Source organism: Amphiprion ocellaris, chromosome 13 (assembly GCF_022539595.1).
Source record: "Amphiprion ocellaris isolate individual 3 ecotype Okinawa chromosome 13, ASM2253959v1, whole genome shotgun sequence".
Classification (NCBI taxonomy): Eukaryota; Metazoa; Chordata; class Actinopteri; family Pomacentridae; genus Amphiprion; species Amphiprion ocellaris.
The window spans coordinates 10824091-10840940 of NC_072778.1; the positions used below are offsets into that span (position 1 = coordinate 10824091).

The 16850-nt window shown below is 38.8% G+C and overlaps 1 protein-coding gene across 6 annotated transcripts in view; it reads left to right on the forward strand.

Annotated features, from left to right (window-relative positions):
* Positions 1 to 12164, forward strand: part of slit3 (slit homolog 3 (Drosophila)) — a 255500-nt gene extending 243336 nt beyond the window's left edge. For 5 of the 6 annotated variants that reach the window (XM_023285192.3, XM_055016575.1, XM_035955069.2 and 2 more), the window contains 5 exons: positions 6589 to 6743; positions 7325 to 7482; positions 8015 to 8175; positions 9009 to 9214; positions 9317 to 12164. In XM_023285192.3, the coding sequence (XP_023140960.2) occupies positions 6589 to 6743; positions 7325 to 7482; positions 8015 to 8175; positions 9009 to 9214; positions 9317 to 9570 (934 nt within the window). In that variant the 3' untranslated portion in view covers positions 9571 to 12164. The remainder of the gene's footprint in view (positions 1 to 6588; positions 6744 to 7324; positions 7483 to 8014; positions 8176 to 9008; positions 9215 to 9316) is intronic. The other variant, XM_023285193.3, reaches the window with a different exon arrangement.
* The last annotated feature ends 4686 nt before the right edge of the window (positions 12165 to 16850 follow it).

Below are 16850 nucleotides of genomic sequence, written 5' to 3' on the forward strand. Positions count from 1 at the left end.
AGGACAGTCAGAGGGACACACGGATGCATAGTATGACAGATTGATCAGCTAAGAGGGAGACACAGAAAAAGAGAGATCTAGAAAGACAGATGGATGAGCTGATGGTAGACGGAAGGCATGAATGAAATACCAGACAACACAATAAACAGATAACTGAGTAGAATGCATTGCCCGCCAAAGGGGGGAAATGGAAGGGGTAAAACAGATGGATAGAAGCGGCCGAAATGAATAGACCATGAAACTCGGTTGAACGGCAGGATGGATGAGAAAGGACTGAGGGATGACAGAGGGATGGAGTGAAAGAGGGGGAAGATGAGAGGGGAAAAGTAAACCACAGACTGAGTCAGGGAATTATCCTTGTCTGGTCTTGTTAACTTGACATGGGCCACGCCTGGGAGGGAGACAGACAGAAACAGTGCTAGAAAAACTGGGAGAAGTGGAGGATGAAAGTGTAAAAGAGAGACAGATGAAGACGGGAGAGAGGGATAGAGGGAGTGTATGGCAGCACAGGAAAGAAAGACTGAATGAGAAATATAGAAAGCGTTTAACTGGAAGATACAAATAGAGACAAGGTTCAAAAAGGGGGAGAATGAGCAAGTCCATAGGAATGAAAATTTAAAGGTTGAAACCAAGGGAAAGAAGCAAATACCCATAGAATCAGCCATGTCTGAGCTTAATGCTAAGCACTTAGTAAACACTGCCTCCATGTTATGTTTAGCATTAGCAGTCTGGAAGGAGAAAAGCCCAACTGCAAAGATGGGGCTCATTTTACCACAAGCTTCTATTTTCTCATTTGAATGTGCCATCTTTTGATTGTATGACTCTGAGCATTGCAAATGGCCTATCTTATCTGCCCTAATTTAGAGATACATCGTAAACTGACTCAAACCACACGGCTAGGCAGGCACAGCGAACACCCTGCCACTATTGAACTGATACTGTCCAGAATGGCGTAACTATTTAACCACCACAATCTGAGTGCAGCAGTTCTGGCAGATCACAAACATGGCACTGTCCATACACTTACTGCGGTTGTAGAGCTGAGCGCCAGGGACCAGTGCCAGTCCCTGGGATGTTTCTGAGTGATCCCCGGGTTTGTTATCTTGTGTGGAAACCAGAGCCAGGAAGGGCGCTGTGTGAGAGCCAGTTTTCACAATGAGCTAAGATGTAGCCATCATGGCCAAACCAATACACTAATGTAAAACTAATTCTGGTAAAGGGGAACATTAATGAGTCACTCCAGTTGGAACAGTTGAAACTTGGCTTTGGCGTATAGATTGGATTGTGTGAATGATCTATTGTTGGATATCCATATCTAAAATATTAGAATAAAGGTATCTAAACAAACAAATTTTACAGTTCAGTGATCCTCCCTAAAATGCATTGTGTGCTTCTTTGCAACCCACAAATTACATTTCTGTATAACTCAGTCTCATTCTCAATTACATTTCTTGACGATTACATTTGTTTCTGACAAATTGTTTTCAAATCAGGCATATCTTCATAATTTTTTATATTGCTTTACTGTCGCTCCTTCTCAGCTAACCAATCATATATTAGATGGGGCGGGACTTGTCACCCTTATAACCTAGAAACTGGTGGAATAGCTCCGAACATGTAATGAAAAGGTTGTATTTTAAACCAAACCATAATGTTTTTCCTCCAACATGTATTTACCATTGTGAAAGTATTAACCAAAGCATTATATTTTTTTTAAACTTAACCATGTAGGTTTAGGAACCTTACCAAACAGTGAGTGAAAAAGGAAAGTAAACAAGTGAAAATGAACATAAGTCTAAGAATAATAGTTCCACTTGAGGCACCAACTCTGGTCTCCTGGGGGAAGTTCCTGTCGCTGCCTTTTGCCTCCGTTTGCCCCTCCTACATCTTTATGTGGACTTTGTGGCTCCTCCAAACTGGAAGCAACGTCATAGGCGATTTTGCTGAGGCAGGGTTAATCCTTGAATGCAAACCGACGTGTCACATTAATTTGAGATGATAGAATGCAACAAAAGATTAGGAAACTGAACTGGGTAGACTGAAAAATGCAGGGGTAGAAAGCAAAGGGAACAAAAATGAAAACACATACAAGCAAGTGGGGGAGGTTTGGGTTTGTAATAAGAGCAGAAGAAGAAGGAGAGACAGTGACAGAAGGTGTACAAGTCCTTCACTGTGCCCTCGTTAGCAACACATGAAAGTGGTTATGCATGCCTTGTGTTAAATGTGTGAATGTGTGTGTGTGTGCGCGCATGTGTGGGAGAGAGAGAGAAAGACACTGAGTGTGTGTTTGTTGTGTATTAATGTGGTGCCCTTTACTAAATGTCACACTAATCTCCCATCAGGTCAAAGAGAGCACATCTACTGTTATTCATCAGCAAGCGGCAGAGGGAGGAATGCAGGGATGGATGGGTACAGGAAAGGAGAAAAGGATGATAATGAAAGGTACAGGTAGTAGAAGAAAAGGAGGGGAGGGCAGTGGATGAGTGGACAGAAAGGAGACCGAGAAAAGACAGAGGTATAGGGAGGGGAAGGATGATGATGGATGGATGAACAGAAGACAAGGGAGAGTGATGCAAAGATGGTTCTTGTAAAGAGAAGCATCAATGTTTTAAGAAGAGAGTGATTACAGAAAAGACAGATACTATTATGTACCTACTGCCAGCAGGATAGGCAATATAGGTGATCCATTTGTGAGTCACAATATCATGTCAATTTATGTGCAAATTATTTAGTGAATAGTAGTGAATAATCAAGAATAATGCAGGTGTTTTTTCCTTTTTATGTGCCAGATATGTCAAAAAAAATGCACTATTTCTTTCAAAGGTTAATAAGTTGAACTCAGTCTCCCACTAGAGGGTTTGATTATTAACTGTGATGCTGTTTAGTGCTACTAGGAGTATAAGCTGGTGGGAAAGCCGTGAGGGATCATGTTCTGAAACTGACGTCCTGTTGTTTGGTGAAGGGTTTGGGATAGAGGTGATTAGGCTGAATCTGTTTTGCCCCCTTCGTGAAGCTGCTGGAAAGACAGGCTTGAAATTGCAAAGCAGTTTAATTAGGCAAAATATTCACTGAGATATAATTAAAGTCCAAATGATACTGAGGAGACACCAGGTCCACCTTTAAATGTAATCCAATTCATGACAGAGGTAAGATACAAGTGAATATGGAGTGGAATCAACATATATTCAACACAGAATTAATTCTTTATAGGGCAGTTGCATTGGTGTACATTTTATTGTGCCATTGTATAGTCACATACATGCCTACAGTTTGTGTAGCCCCTAAAATAAATTTTAAAATATTGAAACTGCAGCTATAATAGGCATATATGTTCATACTATTACAATTGCACAACTTTTCCATGCAGTTTGTGTTCAGATGCAGCTCTTTCAGTCGAGTTTTGTGCCCAGATGTAGGTGAGTAGAGTGACCTGAATCTGGCTCTTTAAAAACCACACGGCTGTGGTTCCAACAGGCAGACAATCCTTGACCGTTATAGGTTTAAACTAGTCAGTGGCTATTGAAACAGTTTAATTCTGAAACCTTAGAGGCCTGAAACAATGAGCGCTCATTCCTGAGACTTGGCATCAAAACGTTACGAGTCCACTCCTGAAACGTACGAATTCCACATGAACCGGGCAGCTTGGTTTAATGAAAGCTGAACAAAAAAAAAGAGGGAAAGAAAACAGTGAACGAGATCGCCATTCTGCAGCTGCCGTCTCAGCAATGACTAATTGAGGTTACCACGGCAATATGGAACTGGGATGCCTGTCTGCTGAGCATCATTTTAATCAGATCGGGCTGTTTAACACACACAAGTCTGCAGACACACATACACACATGCAGACTCACAAACAAGCAAATATATACCATGCATGTACACACATACACATTCTGTACATACAACCAGACGTACATGAACACATATGAATAAAACACACACAAGATTCGCTGTCAATTCACCCACACACACGCGCGCAAGTACACACTCGAACGCAGCAAATGTGGTTTAGAAACATTGTAAGTAAATGATAGCAGCGCCTAATTAGATTTAACAGTGTAAGTGGATCTGCACGCTTGTTTCTAATCCAAATATTTTTTTCAGTTTGAGATAAAGTCAATGACCTGTAATTACTTCTGGGTTTGCATTTGAGTCATTTATGTGGAAAAAAAAGCCAGTTTTTGGTTTTAGGAAGTTCTTCTGGGAGAAGTTTATTTGAGAGTGCATGTGCTCATTCAGGATTCTGGACTGACAGGAAATTGGCATCCCTTGTGGGTTTGGGGGAATACAATGAGGGTAACAGAGAGAAGCAGTTGAAATCTGCTACGGCTGTGTATTTGTTTTTACTGAATTCCATAATGGGCTGTTTTTGCTAATGCACAGGGCCAACACAGCCAACTTCAAAGAAGTCAAAACACACATTTAAGCATGAACACGCGTGCAGACACAGATACACGTTCATCAAAAACATGGAAACGCTCCATGGACAACATTCCAGACAATCTATATTTTCACAGGTGCTGCTGAAGAACATATGAATTCATGTAATTGTGTTTATATGGTTTTCATTTGAAGAATCACTTACAAACATGGAAACACACTTCAAAACACTAACAAAGTCTAATGTTGGCGAACTCACCTGCAAGGCTGACAGCTGCTCGGACTTGGAAAGACCAGGTCATCTACTGCCATCTGGTGGAGCGTTGGTCTCACAACAGGTTCAGTGCTCATCGTGCGTGTCTTGTGTCAAAATTATTGTATGAAGTTTCTTTGCAACAAATCAATGTGAGAAAATTTTCAGCTGTGTGAGCTGCCTGTTTGATTTTACTACCCAGACACTTGAGCAAATGGAAAAAAGGAATGAAGGGTTTTTAGAATAAAAGCAGAGATTCTTCAGAAGAGGAGTAGAAATGACTGTTGGAAGGCATTAGGGATGGAAAGGTGATCAGAGCAGTAAAGGAAGAAGAGAGAAATGAAAGAGTAGAGAGATGTAAGGAGCAAGATGTGGAGAAAGAAGGGAAAGAAGAGAAAGACAGAAGCGGGAGCAGGAATACGAAGTAAAGATAGGAAAGGAGGATGGAGAGGTAGATAACCAATCTTCCAGGCTAGCAGACCATCATTTTGCTTGGTCACAGCAGGCCTGTTTGGGAACATTATTAAATTACATGGCTCCTAATGAAAACCATGTACGCATCTGCACTGGATCTACAGTGAAGTTCTTATTTTAGAAACCGCAGAACAAGACTGATGTCCAGAAAGACAAAAGGTTCCTGCGGTTGTTGATTTTTTACTCATCGATCTTACATTCATCCAAATATCAGAAGAATTATTCAGATCGAAGTTTTTCACCACTTATGTAGGCCAAGGGCATGTGAGAGAACACAAAGTAAATCATAATCATGTCTGGATTCTTTTTTTAAAATAGCTTTTAATATGTTCTAGTGTATGTTGTAACTTGTACCACTCTGCTCTGGTCTCTGGTTTTCTCCTTTTGAGTGGTCAGCAGTTTCTATGAGAGTCCTACTGGCCCACCTCCAGAACTCACAACCCTGCTCCATTGGCTGTTAATGTAACATCACTGTAATCTGAACACTCTATAAACAGCTGTCAGTCAGAGCTGACTTGAGGCTCCTTAGCTACTTAACCAATGAGCAGCTGTAGACAAAGGGAAGTATTGTCTTGATGTTTAGCTATGGGAGTCTGGGGCAGACCACCAGCGGAAAGAGTGGCTTCACTTGTTCTTTTCTGGTTTTGATGTTCTTCGAGAACTTGGGTGAACGGAGGCACAGTCGACTTCACCACCCCACCATCTACCTCTCTTCCCCTCTCTGTCTCTCACTCTGCTCTCTCTCCTTCTTTCGGCTTTGCCAAACCACTGTCTCTATAGCTGTCTGTCTCCCCTCCAGCAAAAACCACTTAGTGGGGAATCTCAGACACACACATTCGCACACCAACACACACACAAACACACTTTCTTCCCAGGGTCAGACGTGGTGCAAAAGGTCACGATCCTGGTTCACTGCAGACTCCTCTTCAGTGGAAACATTTATTTCCTCCAAAAAATATCGGAGCTCTTGTAAAAACTGGCTTCTTTCTTTACCACAATGGTTCAAACTGGTTGAGTCTGGCCATTAAATTATATAAATCTAGTTTCGCCTCAAGGCTCAAGCTCATCAGAATAAACAAGCCCATGTGCTGCTGGGGGACCTGTTTTGGGGCTCTATCCCATGTGAGGAAACCATGGCCCAGATCAAGGACACATTTGAATCTCTTCCAAAAGAACACTGCATCAAGGATGTAATCAGTCTGTTATATGTCTCTGAGTTGCATTTCAACACAGATTTCCCTAATTTCTTTTTCATTTAATTTGGTCGATTTGCAAACACAACAAAACACAGGAAAAAAAAAGTTTGACAAAGACATGTTGGGAGCCTGTTTTGTGTCTGGCATTTCCAATTTGCTCTGTCATTTTTTTCCTCGCTAATTCTCCTGTCTCCTGGTATAGAATTCAGCCATAATCTATCATAATCGGAACCATGCTGAAAATCTCTCCTTCTTTTCTTCTGTTTGTGTGTTTGTTTGCGACAGTGTCGAGTCAGTGAATGACGGGCTTTTCCACACAGTTGAGCTGTTGATTCAGAACCGCTCACTGAGCCTGGTGGTGGATAACGGCGCCCCCAAGAGCTTGGGCAAGCTAGCACGCCAGCCGTCTGTCGACCACAACACCCAACTTTACATTGGAGGTACGGACACACGCAGTTTTATACAGTATATGTAGACACATGTACTTGAATACACAGATGCTCCTTTCGCTGGCCCTTTACGGCCTTTTTGTGGTTGTGATTGCATGTTTTCCATGCATGAGTACATACAAATAAAAGCACCCACAACATGCTAAATACGCACACATACTAACACACAGTAAACCCCAGCAAGGGTTGTGGTTAGGAAGTGGAAAACTGTTTTTGTTCAGCTTTTCCTCAAAACAGGGGGGTAAGACACTCCTCCAAGAAAAGAAAGCCTTTTTTCTCAAGTGCTAGAGAGAAACCTAATGTTGTTGTGCAACTGTGTGAGCTGTGATGCTGCATTCTTGCTGGAACATTGGATTTTACTTAAAAACCCACCATGAATAAAACCAAACAGTGAAGTCTATTAATCAAACTGTCTCAGACCTCTTTTCAATTTGCTCTCTTTTCTTCCTCTGTTGCCTTTATTTTCTTCCCATTCTTTGATCTCATCTCTCCTCTTTTCTCAACTCTCGTTTCTCTTTCTTCTTAACCTTCTTTTTCCATTTCTTTCTGTCTTGTTCGCCTCTATTTCCCAGGTGTACCATCCCAGGTGGTGGCCTCAGGTCTACGTCCGGGTCCTGAACGCTCCCCTCAGGCTTTTAATGGCTGCATTCACAATGTCCGGATCAACGGCGAACCTCAAGACCTGAGTTACAGATCCGCTGGAGGACGACCGCAAGCGGTCGGGAGCAAGGTAATAACGTAGAAAGTTCAGCTTTGGCAAAAAAAGTGATCTTTTATACACACAAGTATATACAGTAGTGTACACCCAAATTGTACCTAAATAGATGTTCTTTAGGCACTATTAAGCAGCCTTAAAAGTTTTACTGAGAAATCTATTACCTAAATTGGTTTTATAACTCATTATAATCCCTTCAGCTATAAGTTTGGCAGGTAAGTTAAGCTATTAACATATCAGCAAAAAATATTTGGAAGGAGAAAAAAGACATTCGGCAGAAATGTATAGTGAGGAAATCATGGTGCAGAATTATATGAAAGCAATCCTTCTGTTCTGGGTTCAGAGCAGGTTACTGGAGCATTTATTTTCATAATATTTTAACAAAGGAATGTCAGCAGTGGCTAGGCTATAAAAAAGTACAAATCTTATCTCTCCATTTTGGCCCCATATTTACACTGGATTCTCAGTGTTGATGGTGTTAGTGCAACATGAAAATGCTTGTCTCTGTCTTCCCTAACAGTGTGTTCTTACTTCCTCGTTCTGTCAGCAGGGTGATGGTATTCTTGCCGGGTGTCATTCCTGCAGTGTGTGTGCACAGGGTGCCTGCAGAGAGGGTGGGGAGACAGGGGTAACATGTGATTGTCCTCCAGGACGCAGCGGAGCCCTGTGTGACGAGATGACGGCCACTAACCAGTGTCAGAACAGCAGGTAAATGTATTTGATATTAATGTTCAGAAAGACATGTATATGTATTCACTGTGTAGCAAAACACTGCCATGCTATAGCAGTACTTTTACATAGATAACGGGTGAATGAGACTTTGAAAGCTTCCTCTGATTCATTGTTATGTTTGTGTTACTGTCCAAAGCAGTGCTGCTTGAACAGTCAATATTAATTGATCTGCCTCAAAATAATGATCAGCAGTTTTGGTCATTTAATTTCTGTATTTAGCAAAAATGGCAAACATGTAATTGTTTCATCCTCTCAAACACTTGACTGATTTTCTTTTTAATGTAAATTCAATAAATTTTGCATGGCTGGGTAAAAAACAAGAAATTTAGAAGTGTCCACTTCAGCACTTAGAAATGTGAAGGACGTTTGCCTCGTTTTAGACATTTCATCTTACCATGTATATCTGTTTTATTGTTATTGATTGGCTACTTTATTTATTGTGGCCCTTAATTACATTGTTTGATGGGATAAGCTAATGTAAACTAACATTGGAACAACTTAAGACTATCATTATAGATGCATTCAAAGAAAAAAAATGAAGTGTAGATTTCTCTAGCTATCCTAACCAGTCATCCACACAGGCACAGTTTCCCTGGTTGAGCTTTAGTTTCCCAGCTTTTACATGCAATAAATTGCTACTTTTTGTTATGTTTCTAATGGCATGAATTTCCCACAAGAGCAGATCTTTTGGTCATTTATTTCCAAATCATGCAGGTCTACCAGTCTTAAAGCAACCATAAGTAAAACTATATACCAACCAAAGCACACTCCTCTTTAACCTGTCTTTCTTTTGTCCTTTCTCTTCCCAGATGTGTCCATGGCATCTGTGTGCCAAAGGGTCAGTCTTACAGTTGCCAGTGTAATGAAGGCTATCAGGGTCAGTACTGTGACCGACGGCAGGAGCCTCCAGCCTGCAGGGGGCATCGCTGTGGACGTGGGGAGTGTCGAGTATCAGAGGAAGGAGAGCCGGTCTGCCACTGTCAGCCAAGATACACCGGACCCACCTGCGACACAGGTAAGATTGAAACAAATCAGGAGAGATGACTGTATATGTGGATTTGCCATATGGGGGTCGTTTTCTAAAGTGGTTTAATCTGTGTCTCCGCCAAACGTGCAGAGCTCACGTGCCAAGGAGAAATGGTGAGAGAGCAGCTGAAGCGCCACCAAGCCATGAGAACATGCACATCCACCAGCAAGATCCCCCGCATGGATTGTCCCAGATCCTGCCAGGCTTCAGCGCCCCCTGGTGTCTGCTGCGGCATCACCAAGAGCAGACGGAGAAAGGTGGTTTTCCGTTGCACCGACGGCACCTCGTACTCAGAGGAGATGGAAACGGCTCTGGAATGTGGCTGCTCCAAATGCCCATTGTAACAGTACAGCAGTTTGTCTGTTTGTTTGGGTTTTTTTGCAACACCCACCGCTGCCATTGTGTGAATTCTACACGTCAACGAGGCTGTCGCTCCGAGATTTTCCCACGTTGATGACCACCAGCAATACGTGATTTTCTTTACATTTCCACATCTTGTTTGACCGCTGCCAATTTGCTGCCAGAGAGAAACCACAAACAAAAATAAAAATGGGACATGTGTGCGTGTTTTTTTTGACAGAGAGAAAATATATTGTAAGATATAAGTGAGAAAAAACATAGAACTTATTTTTATTATGGATTTTGTTTTCTAAAAGATGATAAAAGGACTGATGAATTGTTTTTTTAATATGTTGATTATATAATGTGTTACATAGTATAAGAAAAGTTATTTTGTACCTTGTAAGAAGAAAAAGTACACAGCAAAATAGATTAACATTCCTTATAAGTATATGAATTTATATGTATGTATAAATCTATATAAATATTTACCCTAACCCAATGAATTTTATATCTTCTAAGTGTATTTGCATGATGTTAATGTGAGTGTCGATGTGTGGAAGGCTTTGGACACTGAGAAAGAGGAGCGCCGTTGATTCCACACCGAGGAAAAGGTGGCAGTCTTTTGTTGCCCTCTCTCTCGGAGGCTAAAAGGGAACTGTATGTGCCTAGCTAACCTGCTTCACTATATAATGGACATCATCCTCACATGTGAGTTCACATAAAAGACTCTTTCCACAGAGCTGCTTTAACAGTTTGTTAATATTGTGATATTCTTTAGTTTGCTGTTGCTCGCCAGACTTGGAGCCACGTGAAGTTTGACATGAAAATCTGAAAGACATCCGCTACTCATCAGGAGTTTATCACAAATCAGGATCTCCCATTCAAATAAACAACAGTGAAAGTCATACTGTAAATTCAGCTGTTAGCTGCTGAGAGTAAAACACACTTAGGCAAACCCTGATGAGTCATGAGGGCTCGTAACCATATCATAGACCCAAGAGAAACTAACATCTTTAATCGCACTGCCCATTCACATAACTATGAAGTTGTATCCTTTGTAGAGTAACTTGCTCAGTGTAGTTGGTTATGATCAGAGGTGTGTTCTGGTTCAACTCTAGCCAGCAGTGATGTGGTGTACTGACACACCCTGCAGTACACTCGAACATCACTGGAGCACGTTGAGGTGTTAAACTACTGGAGTTAAACAGCAAATACAACATTTTCAACTATTTAAGTTGCTCTTTCAGTGGCTGCTCAACAAGATGACTTTCTGACTGTGCAAGAATACAGTCACCACACCGACGTCGTCTGCATTTGCCTTAATGGATAAGTTGAATTATACGAGTTCAAGCTCGTTTGTGTGCTTTTTTAGATATTCAAAAGTGATGCTGCAATATAATAATAATTTCAACAGCTGCTACTGACTGATTGATCATTTTGGATGGATATAGTTATTGTTGTGTCACATGTGACAAGTGACACCTTACTCCTTGAAAACACAATCCAGATTCTGTGGTGGCCTTCTTTAGCGCCTAAAGGAAATGATGCTCAACTAAAACTCTCCTGCTCCTGATCAGATTCTGTTTCAGTGCCCTATGAACCACAGCATTGATGCATCCTATGTGCTTATACGGTTTTATTTTTTAATGTAGCTCCGATATTTCTGGTTGATGTGCATTAAGGTGCACGTGAAAGAAATCCACGAGAGATCAAAATTGTTTAAAGGTGAACTTTTTAATGTTGAAAATGTATTGACAGTGTGGGGAGGAGGTTAAAAAGTGCCTTTCAGTTGTTGACCAAAAGACAAAGTGCTCCAGTCTGATCACAGCAAACCTTCACAGTAATGATTCAGGTGCCTGCTGCATTAAAATATCTTCTGTAACTGTGTCACGTGAAAGAATCTGTTTTCAAGCAAGAAACTACAACACAGCTGAAGAAAACTTCAACACCAGTGCGGTTTTTAACTGCCCATAGTTGACTAACACTATTAAAAGTATAGCAAAAGAATATGATGTAACTACTACTGTACTGTTTACTTTATACATTGTTGCTTTGTTTACAACAGATTCAAAGTATCGCCACTCGTTTGCAGTTAATTTACAGCTACATAATCTAGGGTTGCAACATATTAGTGTTATTCTTGTCTGTTAATATTACATTTCTGTTTCTTCTTCCTGATCCTTCCCCCTGCTCCTTTTCTATACAATTTCTGCCTCCTATTCCCGCTTCACTCCTGGTTTTCCTCATGTCATTCCCATAATGTCTCCACAGTTCCTTCCAGCTGCTCATTTCCTTCAGCCCTCTTTTGTTTAGTTTTTTTTCTAATTCTTTGCTTCTTCCCATTATCACAGCAGTTCAAACCTTTCCCTGCTACCCCCTTATCTTTGCCTTTTCGCACCCTCAAATCCTCGCCCTAAAGTCTTCATTGTGAACAGAATAAAACACCTCAGTTATTAGTTATTGACAATAAAAATAACTGTAAAGTCAGTCACTTCCATTGTATAGGTCCTAGGTTTAAAAACATGATTATGTGAGTGATGATAATTGATACTTATGTTGAATGTTAAAATTAAACTACCATTGAAACTGTATAAAATCTTTAGTGTCTGAATTCTTGAGAAAAAGATTAATGTTTGACTGTAAATCTTAATTTGAGCTACAAATCACCACTTTCTGTCACAAAATGTACATTGTTGGTTTATTTGTATATTATACCACTCATGAAGTCATTAACAAAGAAACTGCAATTGAGTCATCCCATCCGATATCATCAGGGACCTTCTGCTCGGTCACAATCTAGTGATGTTTGAAATGGTATCTGAGATATTTAGATTGATATATTAAGTACTTTCCAAGATACATTTATTCTTTAAATTGCCTTTCTACCCACTTTCAGCACATTCTTTTCACACATTGCAATTTGAGCTTCTGCTCAAACAACAATATATCAGGAACTATTTAAGATTAAAGCCTGATATGCTTCTTATCATGCCAATGATTCAAAGTATGTTTCTTACATATGTATTATAGATACTGTGAACCATATTGAAACTTAGCACTGTTCCGATACTTTTGTTTTTGTGGTATAACTAGTCATACCTCCTCAATCAGTTATGAAAATTAACTAGTAACTTTCTTTTAATTTTTTTGACCAAGTATTTCAGAATTCAAAGTATTTTATATGCTTTGTATCCCTGGTTCGCATCCTGGCCTGGGCACGGCATCTTTCTGGATGGAGTTTGTATGGTCCCCCTGTGCACGCGTGGGTTTTCTCCGAGTACTCTGGGCCCAGGCCCCACCACACTGTCCATTTTTACCCTCTGGACTCGCATCGGGGCCCAGCTCCGATTTCCTCTGGCCGGCTCCCGGTGGCGGCCTGCTTTGTGCTGGGCTGGTTGCCATCCCTTCGGTGGGCCGCTTGGCCCCTGTGTCTGGTTTCCTGGCTGCGTGGGGCCGTTGGCCCCCTCGGGGGTGGGGGCTTCCATAGTGGTCCCATCAGAGAAAATCATATCCATATACAGATTTTTATTAATTCCAGGGCTGGTTCAGTAAAGATTATAATAATAACTACATCAGATAATTCTTGGTCACAGTTGGAATTTTGCAGCCTGAGAGATGGTTGAGGTTTGCAGTTCTTGTTATAGCAACATGTTATAATAGAAGATCTTTATTGTCATTGTACATGAAATTATCTGCAAACCAGCAAAGTGCATCAGTCTGAGGTATCTAAAAATAAATAAGAAAAATGCTTCTAAAGCCAATAATAAACAGAATATTTTGAGAGAATATTCTAAAAAGGAAAGAAAAGCTCCATTCTCACTCCTCTCAGGATAAACTGTCATTAAATTTGACTTTAAATTTAGCTTCAACACAAGATAAAAACATTTACTTTCATTACTGATGTTGTCAAGTTTTAATAAAGTTCATGCTTTTATAAAATGATGAAAGTGAATAAATTGTATTTATGTGATCTGTGTTTGATTTCTGTCTTTTCTCCTGTCATCCAGATGTTCAGAGGGAGATGATGCCACATCTGGTCCAGCTGATGGAAGGTCTTGAAGTTCTCTGACTGGCCTCGACTGAAGATGGTCGTCTCACTGGATTTAAGGTTCAGATGCTCAGTAACAAACTCCACCAATGAGCCAACAGGGAAGCTTTAGGTTTATTAAATGTTGCTATGAAGGTATGTGTAAGGACCTTGTAGGTGAATACTTCCTGAAACCAACCTTTTAGGTCAACATTCAAAGATCTAAGGTGGAATATTCCTTTAAACCAACCTAAATTTCATGTTTTGATCATTATCAAGTGAGAAACCTCAATCCAGACTCCTCATAATGACGTTTGAGATTTATGCTGTTGTTATTTGTTTAGTCCAGACTAAATGACAGAAATCCACAACTGTCATTTTATTTCAGGACTCGGTTATTAAATGTCAAACAATTCATGTGACTAAAAACTCAACAGCTTTACAAACTCTAAGATTAAACTCTCCACAAGGATCCAAAAATAAGTTGGACTTCTACATGAGAGCTTTAATTATTCTTCATCTACTTCCTGAAAAGTTTGGTCAATAAAAAAGACAAAAACTAATATTTTCAGCTGAACTAAAGACAGACTTTGTGATTTTTCTGCTCACATGTGTTGTTGTAAACGTACTCTTTCAAATAAATAGCCTCCTAACCCCCTGGAAACCAGCGTTTGTCCTGTTTTTGTGTTGCTCCTCGGTGACCCTAGACAGCCGGGTCCTAATGTTTTTTGAGCAACACACCATACTATGACGTTTTTACAGTGATGGTTCTACTATGAAACCAGTTTGATATGTTCAGGTGTTCTTTGTGTGAAAACTCAGAGATTTCAGGTATCAGAAGGTGGTTTTCAACTTTCTTTGTCAACTTTCTGCTTCAACTTTAAACTAAATTTCCTTCACGAAGCCAGCCCTCTGGACTTCCAGGAAGCTGTGTTCCTATTGGCTGTCCAGGTGGCTGCTTGGTGTTATCAGGAACACCTGAGCAGCTCAGTGTCTTCCTGCTTTATTTAGCTGCAGACAAACATTTCAACTGTTTCTCTCCACCACAGAACCGGGTTTGGCTCCATTGCTTTAGTTTGTTATTTAGGCGTTGGCTTGCAGCTTCCAGCAGTAAAATCATCTTTAATGTGTTTCTTGGTGTGTTTTAGGGCTTTGTACTGGATAGTTGTCTTGGTAAAAGTGGTTCTTGAGCCACAGTTTGCACATGGTGCTAATGTGTGCCGTGATTAGTGGATTTGGTGTAGCTGAGTTGTGTCTTTATCTTGGCTGTAGTGAGTCTTTAGAGGTTTTTGGTCAGACACATTCTGTATTCTTGTTTGAGAACCAGCGTTTGTTGTCCAGAAGGTAAGAGTTCCTGTCCTGATTCTCTGTTCTCAGAGGTTCTCTGGTAGGCTGCAGGAGACTTTAGCGTTTGGGTTGTGCTAGTTTGGTTTTTGTATGGTTTCATTTGGACGACTATCTTGAGGCCCCTCCATGTGGTTTAGTGAGGTTTTCTGGAACAGTTCTACAAAGCAACCTGCAGCAGAAGAGACTTTGAGAGTTTTTAGGAAGTTCTGGAGACCAGACTTTAGAGCAGCAGAAACATTTGTCAGCAGTTTGTGCAGGAGAAGGTGAGCTTCAGAGTAGAAATGAGACAGAAACCTTCTTGACCCGTGTGGTGAGGTCCTGTACCAAGAGTTTGAGCAGGTTGTGAAGAGTCTGTAGTTCTTTGGTCTGAAAGCACAAGAAGAGTCGATTTATTAAAGGAGAAAACAGGAGATATTGTTGGTTCTTCTGTCACTCTGCAGTTTCCAGTTTCCTTAGACTGAATATCAAGTTTCTATTTTAAATGATTTACCATGTGAGCCCAAGAAGACTTCAATAAACTCCCTCCATCCCCAGGACACAACACATTTTATTACCATGTTAAATCTTTTTTTTTAAATATGTTTTTGAGCTTTAATCATAGTTTTAGCAGTTTTTTCTCTTTGCTTGTTTAGTTTTGTCATCTGTGTGAAAGGTGCTAAACAAATAAAGTTGAATTGATAAACTGAATAATTGACTAACTCATGATTATGACAACAAAAGTATTTTCATTGTGATTCAAGGGTTTATTTCATTTTTAAGGTTGGGGTTAAAATCTTGACAGAAAAAGAAGATTAAAGAAATAAACTACATGAAAAAAGCAATTAAATCAAAGGGGGAAAAATTATTGGAATAAAACAAAAAAAAAATTTGAGGATTTTTTTAATTGTTTAATCTAACTCTTGTTTAAAAAGTATTATTTTTTAAATGTTTAATCTAACTCGTTTAAAAAGTATTATTTTTTTAAAAAATGTTTAATCTAACTTGTTTAAAAAGTATCATTTTTTTTTAAATGTTTAATCTAATTCTTGTTTAAAAAGTATCATTTTTTAAATGTTTAATCTAAGTCTTGTTGAAAAAGTATTATTTTTTATATGTTTAATATAAGTCTAGTTGAAAAAGTATTATTTTTTAAATGTTTAATATAAGGCTTGTTTAAGAAGTACTATTTTTTAAATGTTTAATATGAGTTTTGCTGAAAAAGTATTATTTTTTAAATGTTTAATATAAGGCTTGTTTCAAAAGTATTATTTTTGAAATGTTTAATCTAATTCTTGTTTACAAAGTATTATTTTTTAAATGTTTAATATAAGGCTTGTTTAAAAAGTATTATTTTTTTAAATGTTTAATCTAATTCTTGTTTAAAAAGTATTATTTTTTAAATGTTCAATATAAGTCTTGTTTAAAAAGTATTATTTTTTAAATGTTTAATCTAAGTCTTGTTGAAAAAGTATTATTTTTTAAATGTTTAATATAAGTCTTGTTGAAAAAGTATTATTTTTTAAATGTTTAATATAAGGCTTGTTTCAAAAGTATTATTTTTGAAATGTTTAATCTAATTCTTGTTTACAAAGTATTCTTTTTTTAAATGTTTAATCTATTTCTTGTTTACAAGTATTATTTTTTTAAATGTTTAATCTAATTCTTGTTTACAAAGTATTATTTTTTTAAATGTTTAATCTAATTCTTGTTTAAAAAGTATTATTTTTTAAATGTTTAATATAAGGCTTGTTTCAAAAGTATTATTTTTGAAATGTTTAATCTAATTCTTGTTTACGAAGTATTTTTTAAATGTTTAATATAAGGCTTGTATAAAAAGTATTATTTTTTAAATGTTTAATATAAGGCTTGTTTCAAAAGTATTATTTTTGAAACGTTTAATCTAATTCTTGTTTACAAAGTATTATTTTT